This window comes from Cyclopterus lumpus, chromosome 8 (genome assembly GCF_009769545.1).
Source record: "Cyclopterus lumpus isolate fCycLum1 chromosome 8, fCycLum1.pri, whole genome shotgun sequence".
In the NCBI taxonomy this organism is placed as follows: domain Eukaryota; kingdom Metazoa; phylum Chordata; class Actinopteri; order Perciformes; family Cyclopteridae; genus Cyclopterus; species Cyclopterus lumpus.
In genome coordinates, this window is record NC_046973.1 from 20,348,984 (window position 1) to 20,366,962 (window position 17,979).

Consider the following 17,979-nt stretch of genomic DNA (forward strand, 5'->3'; position numbering starts at 1 on the left):
GCATAGTTTACATTGTGCGGCTGCTTTCTTAATGTAAGATCCACCGGAACACACGTATCCGACACCACCGACAAACCTATGTGAGGAACTAAAGAGCTGAGAAGTCGGTTTCCATCACTGCGACAGAGAATGTGCACATTTATGCAACAAAGGTGTCGAGCTAGATTTGAACCCCGTGGACGCCACCGTGACACTTCCACTCATTGTCATTTTTAATTCATAGATCTGATTGTGTAAATGAAGATCACCTCTAAATAGATCTCTAGTGTGGCCCCCTTGTGCCGCTGAAATAATGTCAATTACGCAGTCTTTGTTGCACAGTTTTCCTTTTTTTTTAAAGCGTAAAAATATAAATCTCCACGTAAGTAAACATGCATGAAAGACCTGACCGTGAATTCTGCTTTTGTAAAAATGTGCTAAATTGTAAAAGAAACTTTACTTCTCCGTTCGTAGGTTTGTGGACTCGGGCGAGATGGTGGAGACCTTCCCTTACAGAACCAAAGCACTTTTTGCATTTGAGGAAATAGACGGCGTGGACGTTTGTTTCTTTGGCATGCATGTCCAGGAGTACGGCTCGGAGTGCCCATTTCCAAACACCAGGTAGAAACCAGAGAGAACAAAATACTTATTTTGGTATTTTCTGTGTTTTTGCTCTTTGCTTAAATCTCCATATTTTCTTTGCAGACGGGTTTACATATCATACCTCGACAGTATTCACTTCTTCAGGCCACGTGTGCTAAGGACTGCAGTTTACCACGAGATCTTAATAGGCTACCTGGAGTACGTGAAGAAGCTGGGGTAGGTTGAGAGTAACTTTACGCCGTGTGGTGTTGCACTCTATTTCAGCGAATGCTTTAAATGTCATTCCTGCAAGTGGCTGAAAGCTCTTGTTGCCCTCAGGTATGTGATGGGTCACATCTGGGCCTGCCCACCCAGTGAAGGAGACGACTACATTTTTCACTGCCACCCTGCTGACCAGAAGATCCCCAAGCCCAAGAGGCTCCAGGAGTGGTACAGAAAGATGCTTGACAAAGCTTTCGCCGAGAGGATCCTCCACGATTACAAGGTCAGAACGTGATGACATCGTTGTGTGTCCTGGTGTCGACCGCGGGATGCCTTTCAAGATTTCCTCAGTTGTAGTTACCCGTGTTTCTACTAGGCATAACTGTACAGTGAGTACGTCTGTTATAAGATTGGATTTATTACAACGTATGACCCTACTTTGGAGTAGGCTGAACACTTCACACCGATTCTTAAAAAGAAAAGTTTGGTATGCGTGTAGTGGTATCTTGATTAGTGCTGTTAGCTGTTGGTGGGTGGGCAATTATTTAGTCTTAATCGTGATGACAGGATTGCTGGGTTACTGTTGCACATGTCTGAATGATGAGATCGGGGAGTAACGACATTCTTGGAACGGTGTCTTGCAATTATGATACAAGAAAGGGAAACTGTAACAGTTACAGACAGAAAAGACCTAATTAGATTACCGAAAAGCAGAAAAGTGACCTTCGCAAACCCCTGATGCTAAATTAGCTTTGAAGTTAAAATGTATTTTATATTAACTAACACACACAAAAGCCTAATGGGATTAGTTGAGTTAAAACTACTTTACTTGGCATACCGATATAGACCGTATTACAATATTAATATTGTCTATAAGGCCCTTTTTTCTAAATGGTATTATTAATATGCTGTGAACCATATTGTCACTGTCTCCTGTCCAAATGTGTGCAGTAAAGGAGGGCTCCCCCTTGTGTTTGATATAGTTTATTGCAAAAATTACGAGAACGATAAAAAACTACAACCCTAAAACAATCTATAGCTTGGGCTAATTTTAACTGTATGCTTTGTTTTTTAAAAATGTCCATTGTGTCGTAAAAGACTGTTTAAATTGTAATGAATGAAACTTACAGACGTCTTCTTTCGGAGTTACTGTCTTTCCTGATGGAGGTCTTGTGTGTTTGGGTTCAGGACATTTTCAAACAGGCGACCGACGACCGGCTGACCAGCGCCAATGAGCTGCCGTACTTTGAGGGCGACTTTTGGCCTAATGTTCTGGAGGAGAGCATCAAGGAGCTGGAGCAGGAGGAGGAGGAGAGGAAGAAGGAGGAGAACACGGCCTGCTCTGAGACAACAGAGGTGAGTCGGAGGGATAGGTGGATTGAGGATGTTGATAAAAGGAACGTGTTTGGGCCTCAGATGTTATCATCCTCAAGTGCTCATTATATAAAAGCTTTCATCGGTCATCCAGGCCGCGTATAACCACTCGGCTTAATTGCGTGACCTCATCTTGTCGGTTGTGCCGTCTAGTCTCTCTGAAACTTCATGTCCATCTATTTCAAGGGGGCCCAAGCTGACAGCAAAAATGCCAAAAAGAAGAACAACAAGAAAACCAACAAAAACAAGAGCAGCGTCAGCCGAGCCAATAAGAAAAAGCCTGGGATGCCGAATGTAGCCAATGACCTGTCCCAGAAGCTCTACGCCACCATGGAGAAACACAAGGAGGTGGGAAACCCTAACAACTTGAAACACGCTTGTTTTTTTAATCCACTCATAATTGAAAATGCCATTTCATGCTACATTGTAGCAAGTAAGTTTATTTTTAACACTATTTGGGTGACCAAATAGTTGCACAGAACAGTTTTCTTTCTCGTTAATGCACATCTTAAAGGTACACCAGGACCCATTGGCTTTAGAGAGCAGTACAGATACTTAAATCCCATGTAGGAATGACCGCCTCTATGGGATGGACTGAGAGATTGTTACACTTTGACTGTCCTAACAAATAACATATTTCTCCTCCTTTCTACTACCAGGTGTTTTTTGTAATCCACCTCCATGCCGGGCCAGTCATCAACACCCTGCCACCCATCATGGACCCCGACCCTCTGTTGACCTGTGACCTGATGGATGGTCGGGATGCCTTTCTGACTTTGGCCAGGGACAAGCACTGGGAGTTCAGCTCACTGAGAAGATGCAAATGGAGCACTATGTGCATGTTGGTAGAGCTGCACAACCAAGGCCAGGACCGCTTCGTGTACACCTGCAATGAGTGCAAGCACCACGTCGAGACTCGCTGGCACTGCACCGTCTGTGAGGTAGGGATCATGACACCGCCAATGTGTTTTCAAATAGTTGTCTATTAGTTCTGAATTAAGTGATATTCTTAACATAACCTTAATGTGGTTTTCCTTACCTTTTCATCAGGACTATGACCTATGCATTAACTGCTACAACATTAAGGGCCACGAGCACCAGATGGTTAAGTGGGGTCTTGGTCTAGATGATGACAGCAACGGTCAGGGTGGAGAGGCCTCCAAGAGCCCTCAGGAGAGCCGCCGTCTCAGCATCCAGCGCTGCATCCAGTCCCTGGTCCATGCCTGCCAGTGCCGAAATGCCAACTGCTCTCTTCCTTCATGCCAGAAGATGAAGAGGGTGGTTCAACACACCAAAGGCTGCAAGCGCAAGACCAATGGTGGCTGTCCTGTGTGCAAGCAACTCATCGCTTTGTGTTGTTATCACGCTAAGCACTGTCAGGAGAACAAGTGTCCTGTTCCCTTCTGCCTCAACATCAAGCACAAACTCCGTCAGCAGCAGCTGCAGCACCGGCTCCAGCAGGCTCAAATGATGCGCCGGAGGATGGCCACCATGGCTGGAAGGGGTATGCCCATGCCATCTCCACCTACCTCAGCTGGCCCCGACACCCCCAACTCTGTGCAGCAGCCTAATACACCCCAGACCCCCCAGCCCATGCCCAACCAGCCCCAACAGCAGCAGCCACCAAACCCTGCCAATATGGCCCAGGGCTTCACCAACAATGGCCGCAGCAGCCAGCCCCCAACACCTGTGCCGCAGGGCAAACCAGGGCCTCAGTCATCCCCTCTTCATCAGCAGCAGTCACCTCTGCCTAACATGCCCCAGCCACCGCAACAGCAACAGCAACAGCAACAACAGCAGCAGCAACAACAACAACAACAGCAGCAGCAGCAGCAGCAGCAGCAGCAGCAACAACAACAACAACAGCAGCAGCAACAACAGCAGCAGCAGCAACAACAGCAGCAGCAGCAACAGCAGCAGCAGCAGCAGCAGCAACAACAGCAACTGCTGCTGCTGCAGCAACAGCAACAGCAGCAGCAGCAGCAGCAGCAACAACAACAACAACAACAACAACAACAGCAGCAGCAGCAGCAGCAGCAACAACAGCAACAACAGCAGCAGCCACTGCTGGCAGCCCTGAAGGTGGCCAGACAGATTGAGATGGTAGCCAAGGCAAAGCAACAGCAGCAGCAGCAACAGCAGCAGCAGCAACAACAGAATTATGCCTTGAACGGGATGCCCATGAACCACCCTCGAATGATGGGGCCAATGCAGGGCCAGATGCAGATGATGCAGGGGCCAAGGGGCCCGCAGGTGATGCAGGCTATGCAGCAGGGCCAATGGAGTCCGGGGATGCACAATCCCATGCAGAATCCCCAGGGTCATCAGCCACAGGTCCCTCCTCAACAGGGCCCTATGGCCCCTCAGCAGGCTCAGGGAACCCCCATGCCCCAGCAGAACCAGCTCCTGCAGAGGCCCATGATGCCCCAGCAACAAAGTCTCCAGATGCCTGGGGTCATGCCTCCACAGGGGCCCTCGCAGCAAGGCATGACACCACAGCAGCTAAACATGCCACGGGGGATTCCTGGTAACATTGCTCCGAGTGCCCTGCAGGAATTGCTGCGCACCCTCAAATCTCCCAGCTCCCCACAGCAGCAGCAGCAGGTCCTCAACATCCTCAAGTCCAACCCTCATCTCATGGCCGCTTTCATTAAACAGAGGACAGCCAAGTACCAGGCCACCCAGCCGCAGCAGGCGCAGCAGCAGAACACACAGGCCATGCTCGGGTCTCAGGCAGGAATGCAGGCCATGGCAGCTATGGCAAACCAGGTGCAGAGGCCAGTGATGGCACCTCAGCAGCAGCCTCCTCAGCAGGCGGGGCCCCAGGTCATGGCAAACATGGGCCCCCAAGGCCAGATGATGAATGCTGCTCAAAATGGAAATCCCCAACTGTACCGCAGACAGCAGCTGCTCAGGATGCAGCAGATGCAGCAGGCGCAGCAGCAGCAGCAGCAACAACAACAACAACAGGGAGGCATGCCTCAGGGCCACGGTCAGTTCCCCCAGCAGCAGACGGGGCCAGCAACCTACTCCCAGCTCCGTATGCAGCAGCAAATGGCTATGCAAGGTGGTGGTGGGCCCATGGGACAGCTCCCTCCCACATCTCAAATGGGTCAACCTGGCATGGGCATGGACGGGCCCCAGAACCTTCTCCAGCAGCGCATCCTTCAGCAGCAGCAGCAGCAGCAGATGCTAAAGCAGCAGATGGGTTCTCCAGCACAGGCGAACTCGATGAGTCCGCAGCCTCACATGCTCCAAAGCCAAGCCCAGGGAGGAGCTCACTTACCTGGCAAGACAATGGCAAACACCCTGGGAAACCAAGTACGCTCCCCAGTCCCAGTGCAATCGCCCCGTCCGCCTTCACAGCAGACCCCGCATTCCAGTCCCTCCCCAAGGATACAGCCCCAGCCCTCGCCTCAACACGGTGCCCTCCACTCCAGCTCTCCCCACCCCAGCCTCGGGGGCCCAATGTCGGGCTCCATGGAGCAGGGACACATGGGGACACCGGAGCAGAGTGCCATGCTCCCGCAACTCAACACACCAAACCGAGGGGGGTTGAGTAATGACATGGGTATGGCGGGTGACACGACGGGAGACACGCTGGAGAAATTTGTTGAAGGATTGTAGCATTTTGGGACAGAAGAAAGGCCTTGTTCTGTTTTCAGCTGAGAATTTTTTGTACTTGCTTGTGTAAAAAGCTAAAAGAAATACAAACAAATGAGTCATACGAGGCCTACAGACTGTGAACTTTCCTTAAACCAAGGGACTGCTTTTTCTTCCAACACAGTGAGAGCGATTTAATACTTGCTGTTGAAAAGAAGACGACAAAGACACAAAGAATATATTTTTTGGTTCAGACCAGCCATGCAAGAATTTGCCCTGGTCTTGGTGTTGTTTTAATTTGTTTTTCATTTGTTATGCTTTTTTTTTTTAACAAAACTTCTCAAAACAAAAAATATTTCATTTTATTATTCAATTTTTTTATTTTTTTTTATTTTGTACCTTTGCAGATTAATATGATATTTGTGTTGAGAAGACTGTAAAATTATTTGTCTGGGAATTCTTTTTTTTTTTTTTTTTTGCCAGGTTTCACCTCTTGCTCAGTTTCTCTTGTTCCTGGATAATTTATTCTAATATGCCATTTTTCAAAAGGACTGCCTTTGGGAAAGCCTTAATTTCTTTCCTGTTTGCAGAGTCTATGGGAGATAAATGTATTTGTATAGATCTAGGAACTATTGCACACACCCAAACACAAAAGGCAGGTGTAAGAGAAACCTGTCTTAAAGCTTGTTAATGTTCACAGGTGCCGGAATGTTCCTTTTAGGCCTGGGCCCAGTATTTGTCTTGCTTTGTCTCCCTCAGTCAAAAGAAAACGTCATCAAGTCCTGAACCTCTTTTGCCTGTCGTGGGAAATTAACTTGTTTGACTGCTGATTTGTGTTCAGAAAGGGGTTTTGTGCATCATTTTCTCTCTTGCATTACACTTGAATTGATGATGAACTATTCTCTGACGTAAATCATGCAGCTAGACAGTACTGTAAATATGCAGAAAATAAGAATGAAAATCACTGTACAAACTGGTTCAAATGGCTCATTTCGTACTTATATACCATATTGTTAAATAAACCTGTGTGCCACAGACTCTTCTTCTCATGTTTCAAGCACCGGGGGCTTTTTAATCAAATGGTTGTAATTATTTATTCATCTGCAGATTACGGTCTCAATTATTTCATTCATTAAGTGTATACAATGGTAGAACAAGGAAAACAAAAACACTCATCAGAATTTCCTGGAGCCCAAAGTGATGATTCCGCCCCCCCGACTAACGGTTTCAGACCCACAGCAATTCAAAGGCAACGAAAAGCTCCAACTTCCACGTTGGAGAAGCTGGAAGATGTTTCACTCCAAGCAATTATCAAGATAGATAATCCTGAAGTATTATAGTAATTTGATATTTGTACCGTTTATCCTAATTAAGAATGTTTGACCTTGAAGGGCAAATTAAGAGCTGAAATTACTCCACCTCCAATAATGCAGGGTACCCAATAGACTCACTTTGTGTAGACACTTATAGTATTACTACTACGAACCTAAACCGGGCACTTAAATACGTTACACGCGAGATTATTCACAACTGACGGGAGTTGTTACCACTTTTCATCAGGCAGTCTAAAGGGACGCCCTGCTGACGTCATTACGAGGCGCCGCTGCGGGTCCTAACTGTGCTCCGCTCGCCCGGTGTGTGTGTCCCACGGTCAAGCGACCCGTCTCCTCTTCTTGTTCCCCCCCCTCCTCACCCCGTCGACATGTTCCGCTGCCTCGCTCCGGCTCGGTTCGCCTCGGCTCGGTTCGCCTCGGCTTCCTCTCAGCGGGTCAACTCGCGACTCGCGTTGTGCGCGCGAGGGCCGAGCAGCCGAGTTAGCTCGCGCGCCCTCGCTGGAGGTGAGCTGTGTGTGTGTGTGTGTGTGTGGGTGTGTGTGTGTGTGTTAGCTAGTAGCTAGTTGACTATAGCATAAGATCTCACTCTGGCTTCCAGGGCTTCATTTTCCAGCCCCGACGGCCAACAACACGAGCTCGTGATTGGCTCGTTTACAAATAAATAATAATAAAAAGACTGTTACGTATGAATTTAAATGGAGAGTTTGCTTCCCAGGCGATTTATTGAGGGCTGCACTGATGATTGGTGTCAAGTGATTGTATTAAACTTAAACAGTTAGGATGTAATTGTATTTAAATTGGTTCTCGCTGACATGACTCAATAAACAAATACCCACATTATGGGTATTGCGTCACAATGTTGCCTTGAAGGATGCTCAACCTACCTGAATCTCTTCTAAATGAAAAGCTCTTGGCTTTGCATTTCTTAGAGGTGTTAATAATAATAATGAGAATGAAGCGTTGGTTTATTTTGCAGTCTGTTCCCATGCATAATTAATCTTCACCCGTCGTTCTGATGGGGTTAAAATCATGATAGAAGAGCAAGTCCTCTAATTATTCACTATTATATTACTGGCTCTTTTAGATTATTCTTGAGTGTAATTATTAGCCTGTTGATTTAATAGTGTCTTTGTTAGTAAAGCCGTCTTCGGGCATCCCTAAACACCAGCAGCTGACTCCCCCTGTCATCAGGCCTGCAGGGTGGGCAGCAGCAGCAGCAGCAGCAGTGGTGGCGCAGTCAGCCCAGAGTGTGGAGCGCCCAGCGCGGCGGCCTCGGCATCAGCCAACAGTCGTACTACAGCACCCAGGAGGCCAAGAAGGAGGCCGAGAAGGAGGCCGAGAAGGAGCCCGAGAAGGAGCCCGAGAAGGAGCCCGAGAAGGATGCCGAGAAGGAGCCCGAAGAGGAGCCTCTGCACACCATCATCGCTGACACAGAGTCTGTTCAAGGTGCTGCAGACGTACTCCTGCGTTAATGTCACGGTGAAGCTGATCGTCGGTCAGATTTAAGATGATCTGAATCTTGCTCTTTCCCTGAACCCTGCAGGTAGTTTCTCCAAACATGAATTTCAGGCTGAGACGAAAAAACTTTTGGACATTGTTGCCAGGTCCTTGTACTCTGAGAAAGAGGTAAGAGAGAGAGAGTGTGTGTGTGTGTGAGAGAGAGAGATATAAATAATCTATGACGTAGTCACACTGACATTTAATTGTATGGACTATAACTATTCTTCTCTTCCACGCCCCACCAGGTGTTCATCAGGGAGTTGATCTCCAACGGCAGTGACGCTCTGGAAAAACTGCGCCATAAACTGATGACAGCGGATGGAGAAACTGCTCAGATGGAGATCCACCTTCAGACCGACGGTGCCAAGGGCACCTTCACCATCCAGGTAGAAATGTGCATGAAATATGACTCATTGGCATTTACCTTTTTGGGACGGGACTTTTGTTTGTTGTTGATTTTCCAGCCGCATTATAACCAACATATAAAATATGTGTCGCAGCTTTTTAAAATGTATTATTTAAATATTCAACACCATGAAATACAGACTTTTACATTAATGAAATACGTAACACCACATAAATATGCTTCATTAACCCAAGACAAAGAAAAAAAGAGAAACAAAGAAAATGCTCCTTGTTTTTAGAGATGTTATTCTCTACAAAATGTAATATATGTATTGCATATAGGCGCAAAATAAAAGAATAGAAGTATTTATTTATTTATTTATTTGAGTGAAAAGGGGCTTTTGGTGAGCTCCTCGGCTGATTTATGAGATAGATGCCACCTGGTGGATGAATATCATACAACAAGCTATGGCGACTTCAATGAGTGGAGTTGTCTGTGTTCCTGACAGGACACGGGGGTGGGGATGACCCAAGAGGAGCTGGTGGCCAACCTGGGGACCATCGCCCGCTCCGGGTCCAAGGTGATTTTCTTTCAAAGACTCGCGTGACTACTTTATGTCAATGAATGTCACGCTTGACTATAATGTATGTTAAAAAATAAAATAAAATCCTCTTTGCCACACACCGCAGGCCTTTTTGGATGCCCTGCAGGACAAGGCGGAGGCCAGCAGCACCATCATTGGCCAGTTCGGGGTGGGATTCTACTCGGCCTTCATGGTGGCCGACCGCGTTGAAGTCTACTCTCGGTCCGCGGAGACCGACGCACCTGGATACAAGTGGTCCTCAGACGGGTGAGAAGGGATGATCGGCATCCAGAGTGGGAACCGACAAAAGGGTTCTGGGTGACGCCGATAACCCAACGCCATGATCCCGCATGCTCTGTCTTCTTCAGCTCTGGAGTTTTTGAGATCGCCGAAGCCGGTGGCGTTCAACGGGGGACGAAGATCGTGCTGCACTTCAAAGACGACTGCAAGGAGTTTTCCTCCGAGGACAGAGTCAAAGGTACGACCGCTGCAGAGATGGAGCGCGTCGGGTGTCGCGTCGCTCCACGTGCTTACCGGCTGCTTCTGCATCTCTTTCAGAGGTTGTGACAAAGTACAGCAACTTTGTGAGCTTCCCCATCTTCCTGAACGGACGGCGGCTCAACACTCTGCAGGTGAGCATTGTTCTCGGTCTGAAGACGTTCCGTTTAACACAAAACAAGCCCGACTTCCAGGCTGGCTGTTGTAATTGATGGTAATCCACTTTTGCTGACTGGTTAACTTTGTGCCTCTTTTGTGAATCCCTGTTGGGTATCACTGGTACAACACTTTAAAAATGTATGCATGTGGGATCTTTTTATTATTATTATTATTAATAATGAATTGGCTCCCATCAGGCCTTGTGGATGATGGAGCCGAAGGAGATCAGTGGCTGGCAGCACGAGGAGTTCTACCGCTACGTCGCTCAGGCCTACGACAAGCCGCGCTACACGCTGCACTACCGCGCCGACGCCCCGCTCAACATCCGCAGCATCTTTTATGTCCCTGACTCGGTGAGCAGAGCAGGACCGGCGACACTTTCAAAGCTTTCAAAGCCGGCCTCTTTACCCAGAATGTTTTAAGAGGTCAATCCGGGACTCAAACCAGGAACCTTCCAGGCCCTAAAATAATGCCAACCTGTATTACAGGATCGCGTGGTGTAACTTTCTCCTCCAACAGAATATCTTTACTAAGAATAACTTGTTTGTCAACAGAAGCCGAGCATGTTTGACGTGAGCAGGGAGATGGGCTCCAGTGTGGCTCTGTTCAGCAGGAAGGTCCTGATCCAGACCAAAGCCACCGACATCTTGCCCAAGTGGCTTCGCTTCCTCCGAGGTCTGGATCCACCCCCAGCACCTCCACCTGCTTGGTTTCACTCTACTCTGCTTTTAAATGCACGTTACAGTGCTGTGCTAAAGTGTGTGTGTGTGTGTGTGTGTGTAGGTGTGGTGGACAGCGAGGACATCCCCTTGAATCTGAGCAGAGAGCTGCTGCAAGAAAGCGCCCTCATCAGGTACAACACACGTCTGCATTTAATCACTCGTCTTCGCCGCGTTTTCTTGCTTTTACTCTTCGTCGTCAAAATCGACACGTTCAGGAATATTCAATCGTGGTCATTCCTAATGCATTTCTCAGTTCTCCTCCACCTGTACTCCTCTGGCCTCAGGAAGCTCCGTGACGTCCTGCAGCAGAGGGTGATCCGCTTCCTGCTGGACCAGAGCAAGAAGGAGCCGGAGAAGTACGGCAAGTTCTTTGAGGACTACGGCCTCTTCATGAGGGAGGGCATCGTCACCACCCAGGAGCAGGACGTCAAGGTGACCTCGAGAGCCGCAGAGCGACTCATTGGGAATGTGATACGGTTGTCTTGAACATGATCGCCTTGTGGCCCCTCCTCTCTGTCTCTGTCCAGGAGGACATTGCGAAGCTGTTGAGGTTCGAGTCTTCAGCTCTGCCACCGGGTCAGCACACCAATCTGATGGAGTACTCCTCCCGGATGACGGCGGGCACGCGCAACATCTACTACATGTGCGCGCCCAACCGCCATCTTGCAGAGCACTCTCCCTACTACGAGGCCATGAAGCAGAAAGACATGGAGGTGAGCGGGTGGTACCTCATTTTACAGTTTTACTGTAGATCCTGTTGTCATTTATGTCCCATTCATTCCTATGTAGCTTTCACACCTGTAGTTTGGTTTATACTTTGTACTGTTTTATTATTTATTATTATTTCATACTCTGCCACTGAAAAGCTGATCGAACTGCTCTCGCGTCCGCTCAGGTGCTGTTCTGCTACGAGCAGTTTGACGAGCTCACGCTGCTCCACCTGCGCGAGTTTGACAAGAAGAAGATGATCTCCGTGGAGACCGACATCGTGGTGGATCACTACAAAGAGGAGAAGTTTGAAGACAGCAAGCCCGGTGCGCTGCGCTCTCGTGTGCCTCCAGTGTAGCAGGACGGCGGTCGCGGCTCTGGTCTTGACTCCGGTTTTGTTGCCTCTTCTCTCCTGCAGCCTCCGAGCGGCTGACCCAAGAGCAAGCCGACGACCTGATTTCCTGGATGAAGAACGCTTTGGGCCCCCGAGTCACCAACGTCAAGGTGAAGACGAGACTTAACTGACACAAAAATAGTCTCGGTCGTGAATCGAACTCGTTGTTGTTGTTCTGAAAGTAAGCTTCATTTCAACCGACCTGAATAGTGTTGTTTTTTTTCCTCACCCAACCTGTAGCTGACTCCTCGGCTAGACACCCACCCAGCTATGATCACTGTGCTGGAAATGGGTGCTGCACGCCACTTCCTCCGCACCCAGCAGCTGGCTCGCACCCCCGAGGAGAGAGCTCAGATACTGCAGCCCACACTGGAGATCAATTCAGGGTGAGAAGTGTGTGTGTGTGTGTGTGTGTGTGTGAGAGACACATTAATGGAATTAAATAAAAGGAGCAGTTGGCATTACTGTATTTGTGTGCTGCTCTCACTTTTCTTTTTCTGACAGACATGATCTGATCAAGAAGTTGCAGGCGCTGAAGGACTCGAACTCTGACCTGGCTGGTCTGTTACTGGAACAGGTACCGAGGGTTATTAGAGCTGCATGTGGAAAACACAAGTTCATCTTTATGCACAACACTGCCATCCTGTTTCTCCTCAGTCATTCCCCAGTAACCACACTTAGGCTGCTCCAGCAGCTCGTTGAGCGTCTCTTTGTCTGTACTTTGCAGATCTATGATAACGCCATGATCACAGCCGGCCTGAACGACGATCCCCGGCCGATGATTTCCCGGCTGAATGACCTGCTGACTAAAGCTCTGGAGAAGCACTGAGCCGCAGACCACTTGGTGTTGATGACGGGGGGCTCGTGAAGTATTTACAGGCCTCGTTGATCTGGAGCCATCTACGCCCTCTCTGGAGTGCTCCGTTCATTATGGAGAGCACGTAAATGCTTCATAAGCACAGCTGGCGTGAAGATGAACTGCTGGAAGCTTCTCCATAAACACCTGCGTGTGTTTATGCTCCACGTTCAATACTATTTCATAAAGCTCCATGTCGCCCACGTGGATGAAAACCAGCCACAAACAATGATGAGAGTGCAAAACTACAACGCAGGCCAAGAGTGGAAGTCAAAACTCTTGATATCTGTGTAACTAGAGCAGCTTTATTATGAAGTGTGGATTAGAAGACGTCCTCACTGCTGAATAGAGCCGTTAAACACTTTTTATAAGCCCTCCAATATTAATTAATATTTTGTGTTGACTGTTGCAGTTCCTGGGGTTGAGGGGTGTATTTCATGTAATTGTTTTTGAACCGTCAAATGAAGAAAAGAAAATGTCATTTAATCTAAACCTGTGTACGAGCTGCAAATGTGACTCGGTGGCAGATTCTCCACAGGTGTCGTTGATAATATCAAAGTGCCAGCGAATCTAATAAAATGCATTTAAAATACTTTGTGTGACATCAGCATTATTGATGCGGCGAAGCAACGATCAGTTAATAAAAGATTCCAAGACGGCGCTTCTTGAAAATACAATTTTTTTACTGCATTTAAAAAAAAAAAAAAAGGAACATGACATCTCTGCTGTGAGGGTGGAACAATGAGAAACATCGACTCCCGAGTCGTCCTCCAGTGTGCAGAGAGAATATTCAGCGATGGATTCGCAGTTCAAAATGCGAGAGTTCAAGTGAGGCGGTTCTCTGGTTTCTATGCGAGCGTCCCAGCGCCGTGCGTTCCATTTAAACCGCTTTGGGGCGGTTCTAACCCGCCTGGGCCTCCTGCACCGAGCGTCCTGCTTCAGCTCTCCACTCCTGACCGCCTGTCAACATTCACGAGTCCCAGAGGAGCGTCAGGACAGCTTGTCTATGTTGGCAAGGAAACGTTGGGCCCACCATTCATCCAGATCTATGGGGACGAAGTCTGGGGGGAAAAAAAAATAAACCATTAAATCAGATTTAAAGTTACCATTTGAGTTTGTAAGGTCATTCCAGACAAAAACAACAATGGAGGAAATGTGCATATAAATAGTGATGAAAAACAGTGAATAGCAGTCTTTGATTAAGATAACAAATAACGGTCCCGTCTGTTGCATAATGTGTCAAGAGAGAGCGAGACATGCATTGATACCTTAAGTCGTTCTTATTGGTTATATTTGAACTTTGAAGCCAACAGGAGTCGAGCATTTGTGTGCATTTACAATCAGGGTTTTGTCGCCCTCCGGTGGTCAGTGAGAAACTGCAACATTATGTTAAATTGTAAATTATGACTTTCTTTTGTCACACAATGCAATTTTAAGTTGTTTGACATGTATTTGTGACATTTTCATGACATCCTATGCGACGACATATCTTTGTAACATAGTGGAGACCACAGTGTGAGACCATCATGACACATGCATGAATCAAGTGAAACAAAAAGAGCCACTCAGCTTGTTTATCGTGAAATAAAAACATTGATTTCCTCAAAAGATTGCCATGTTGGCTCCACATTTGATTTCAGTGGTGGCTGCGGCACGATTTTGATTAGAATGTGCATATGCGAACAACACCAATAATCCCAAACTGAACAGTACACACACACGGATGCGTCAGCTCATTTAGACTACGAGGAGAGGCTTGTGACCTCTGCTGGCTTCCTTCCAGCTGGGAGGATCAGAAGCTGGTCCATTAATCCTCGGTTGGCATAAACCAATACAACAGTATGTCGTTTGTCATAAGAGAAATAACTGAAATATTAAGGATTCCCCACTACTGTGTGTGTGTGTGTGTGTGTGTGTGTGTGTGTGTGTGTGTGTGTGTGTGTGTGTGTGTGTGTCTGTACTCACTGCCCATGTGCAGGTTTGGAGTGGGTTCTTTGTAGTGGACTGCTCCCTGGGCCTCCTCGGGCCCCTGCACCTCCTGCCAGGCTTAAAACACAACGACTGGGTCGGTACATCATCCACACATCATACTACTACAAAATAATGTTGAGAAGCAGATTAATCCATTATGCAATGATTATTAAAGCTGAAAGGGAAAAACATTAGCTGCAGCTTTCACTGTCTGTCTATATTTTTGCTTTAATATACCTCGAAATAAATCACAACGCCTGTGCAGGAGCCAGGATTTAAAAATGTAATTAGTGGGTCGTGGAAAATGTGCTTATCTACCAAGATACACTCGTCTGTCACAAGCGCAGCAACAAACAAACAAACAGTCCACAAGGGTAACTGACTGCCACTCGCTTGCATTTCAAATAATGCAACATGTGGACCGGTGAAATAGATATGCATCTCTGGGTCATGACTTTCAGAAAACCTGCGCTTGTTCATAGCACGTATTGGAGGTATTTCAGAGGGTAAAAGAGAATAAATCAACCCTGAATAGCCCCCTCTCTCCCACAGGGGGGCGGGGGTTGGGTCGGGCCTTCTTCGTGTCCTTGTCCACCAAACAACAAGGTTACTGGAGTTGTTTATGAGCTTCAACACCAGAAACTAACCACACACAGACAGTGAGAACAGCCCTGTGAATGAGAAAGAGAAGCGCTCGCTCCACAACTAGGTCACAATAAAACACTTCATCCCGTCAGAAGCCTTTGTTGTCTTTCCCCAAAAGGGGGACAACAAGACCCTTTTCCCTGAGTGGCAGCTAGTTCATGCCCCAAAATGCTATTTCCTTCAGCACATGTTGCCACGTGGCTCATGACAAGTGTGATATGTGGGTGTGAAGGCATTTTTCTGCTAGGTGCCTATCAGTGTCCGAGCAGCTGTGGGTGAGGCCTGGGAGGGGGAGGCGAGCGTTTCATTAAAACACTCGATAGTGAAACAATGTCAGTCACGACACCGCCGACGAGCAACAGGTTCTCGGACCGTCTCGCCTTTCCAGTTAGACGGCTCCTTTAACCCCTTACCATCCAAGACAAATTTGACGTTCTCCTCGTGCACAGGTGTGAAGCGCTCTTCCTGCTGGTGGTCTTCCGGGAGAGCCGGAGCAGGGTGATGGTACTTCTTACCATTCGGACGGCTGAAAACTATCTTGGGAGCAGGAAGGCTGATGGAGGAAGAAAAAAAATAAGTTAAAAGTTAATCCGCACATCTAAAAGTATCAGCCTTGGGGCCTAAATTAAAGCATGTTAGTTATGTGGCAGACAGAGATTGAACAGCTGAATGAAGGACCATCTGCGTCCTTGACTTCCTACAAGGTCACACACACACACACACACACACACACATATATACACATACACACACACACACACACACACACACACACACACACACACAGTGGAGCTACTGTGTGAAGATGTTAGAACTCATTCAAGCTGATGATCCACAGTCATTCATTCACACACACACACACGCACACACACACACACACAGCTTAATCTGGACACGCATGAAGAAGCATCACGTGACCACAACATGCGTCTCTAAAGGTTGCACACTTACTCCGGCATGCTCCAGGACGTTTGTTTGTGCTTGAAGTCGTTTATTTTGTTGTCAAGTTGCTGCGTCGGCCCTGAAATTACAGAAAGTTCACATTTTAATAATACAAAAATAATAAAAATAATAAAAAAGTGCGTGTGTGTTGCGTGTGTGTCTCACCTGTCCGCCGCTGGGTGACCAGTTTGCTTGGCCCTTTTGTAATTGTGTACATCGTGCGCAGTGGGGAAAAACACGTCACCTGTACAAATGGGAGTTCGGCACTTTGAAGTCCAGGCGGCGCAGGTGGAGCACGCCTTCTTCAATCAAGGCCGCGGATCAATAAGGAGGCACGAGCCGCTCCTCGGCGCGCGGGGGTCGGGCCCCTCCTCCGCGGGTCGCGCGCGCAAGTCCCCTCACAGGACGGAAGTTTGAAGCCGACGAGCCGAGCCGACATGAGCCTCCGCGAGCTGCTCCGTGACCGCGCAGGAGAACGAACCGTGCGCCGCTTTGCGCTCCGCGTGAAACCCGCAGCAACCGGGACGCATCTCCTCCGACACTGCCCCCCCTCCCCTCCCCACACACACACACACCTCCACCTCTCACCTGCCGACCCCCAGACCTTCAAAGTAACCCACGGCGGCTCTGAAGCGTCCTGCACTTCCACAATGTCACGTAACCTGGAGACGGCGTCCGTCATTCAGAAGTGGACGCGCACCGTCGAGGACGCGCCGCTCCTCCACGTCCAGACACGCCCCCCTCTCGGCGCTTTAAAGAGACAGTGTCCCCGGATTGCGCAACGTGTGTCACACCCGACTGGAGACTGGAGTGAGGTCCACTATAAATTAAAATGTGCAGTGAGGTTATGACGTGTTCAAAAAAATTAAAATAATAATAAATAAATAAATAAATAAATAATTTAAATAATTTTATTAATTAATTAAAATAAAAAAGACACATATTCCTGGATGTTGCATAAATAAAATGCGGTCAGATGAGTTGCGGAATGATACTTTTATTCAATGGGGGATCATTTGTCTGCTCCTCCATGCGGCCCCACCCCCCCCACATGCCCAACGGCTCTGTGTTTACGGTACACGCAGGTACGCAGGTGCGCAGGTGCGCAGGTGCTCAGGTGCAGTCACATACACACACACTATGTTTACAATGCAACGGAGCGTCGTGAATGTGGTCCATTAAAAGATGGGTTGACAACGATACCCAGCTGGCCACTCATACTAATACTTAAAACACAACTATAATGAAGGTGTTCACATAAAAGGCATTATTAACCTTAGTTAATTACATTCTCAAGATTTATTTCAGAAGAGGAACACTAAGTTCTTATGATTTATCTCTTACTAGAATACATTCTTAACACTACACGAAAGGGAAAGAAAAGATAAGATGTTTATTTATATATATATATATATATATATATATATATATATATATATATATATATAGTATGTTTAATTGTGACGGTTTTCCAGCCAAACAATTAAGTTAAATTGAAATGAGCGTCTTAAAGCACTATGGAGAATTATTTATCTTAGTATGTGTGGCAATCAAATTGATT

The 17,979-nt window shown here is 47.5% G+C and overlaps 3 protein-coding genes across 3 annotated transcripts in view; 2 read left to right on the top strand and 1 right to left on the bottom strand.

Annotated features, from left to right (window-relative positions):
• Positions 1–6,797, top strand: part of crebbpb (CREB binding protein b) — a 35,963-nt gene extending 29,166 nt beyond the window's left edge. The window contains exons 25-32 of the mRNA XM_034539638.1: positions 454–600; positions 685–798; positions 901–1,066; positions 1,972–2,139; positions 2,344–2,505; positions 2,817–3,098; positions 3,208–4,098; positions 4,321–6,797. Of these exons, the coding sequence (XP_034395529.1) occupies positions 454–600; positions 685–798; positions 901–1,066; positions 1,972–2,139; positions 2,344–2,505; positions 2,817–3,098; positions 3,208–4,098; positions 4,321–5,784 (3,394 nt within the window). The 3' untranslated portion in view covers positions 5,785–6,797. The remainder of the gene's footprint in view (positions 1–453; positions 601–684; positions 799–900; positions 1,067–1,971; positions 2,140–2,343; positions 2,506–2,816; positions 3,099–3,207; positions 4,099–4,320) is intronic.
• Positions 6,798–7,360: 563 nt separating this feature from the next.
• trap1 (TNF receptor-associated protein 1) lies at positions 7,361–13,446 on the top strand. Its single transcript, XM_034539636.1, has 18 exons — positions 7,361–7,598; positions 8,286–8,540; positions 8,638–8,720; positions 8,840–8,980; positions 9,449–9,520; positions 9,630–9,790; positions 9,892–10,001; positions 10,082–10,155; positions 10,378–10,533; positions 10,735–10,855; positions 10,964–11,033; positions 11,187–11,334; positions 11,430–11,615; positions 11,798–11,936; positions 12,029–12,114; positions 12,245–12,390; positions 12,509–12,581; positions 12,732–13,446. Exons 1-18 carry the CDS (start codon positions 7,463–7,465, stop codon positions 12,831–12,833), a joined length of 2,259 nt encoding a protein of 752 aa, XP_034395527.1. The 5' UTR covers positions 7,361–7,462; the 3' UTR covers positions 12,834–13,446.
• On the bottom strand, positions 13,146–17,151 carry LOC117735161 (MAPK regulated corepressor interacting protein 2-like). The gene is made up of 6 exons (XM_034539637.1): positions 17,007–17,151; positions 16,584–16,662; positions 16,428–16,497; positions 15,890–16,029; positions 14,826–14,906; positions 13,146–13,921 (listed from the first exon to the last, which is right to left on the bottom strand). The coding sequence occupies exons 2-6, from the start codon at positions 16,633–16,635 to the stop codon at positions 13,851–13,853; spliced, it is 414 nt and encodes a 137-aa protein (XP_034395528.1). The 5' UTR covers positions 16,636–16,662; positions 17,007–17,151; the 3' UTR covers positions 13,146–13,850.
• Positions 17,152–17,979: the final 828 nt, after the last annotated feature.

What these genes read in the sequence shown, in the direction of transcription:
- trap1 (XM_034539636.1), top strand. Translation starts at nt 7,463, where the DNA reads ATGTTCCGCTGCCTCGCTCCGGCTCGGTTCGCCTCGGCTCGGTTCGCC. An exon ending in CCTTGTACTCTGAGAAAGAG is followed by an intron (nt 8,721 to 8,839) that starts GTAAGAGAGAGA and finishes ACGCCCCACCAG; the next exon opens with GTGTTCATCAGGGAGTTGAT. An exon ending in GTGGCTTCGCTTCCTCCGAG is followed by an intron (nt 10,856 to 10,963) that starts GTCTGGATCCAC and finishes GTGTGTGTGTAG; the next exon opens with GTGTGGTGGACAGCGAGGAC.
- LOC117735161 (XM_034539637.1), bottom strand. Translation starts at nt 16,635, where the DNA reads ATGTACACAATTACAAAAGGGCCAAGCAAACTGGTCACCCAGCGGCGG. An exon ending in GGTCACCCAGCGGCGGACAG is followed by an intron (nt 16,498 to 16,583) that starts GTGAGACACACA and finishes CTGTAATTTCAG; the next exon opens with GGCCGACGCAGCAACTTGAC. An exon ending in TCCAAACCTGCACATGGGCA is followed by an intron (nt 13,922 to 14,825) that starts GTGAGTACAGAC and finishes TTTTCCCCCCAG; the next exon opens with ACTTCGTCCCCATAGATCTG.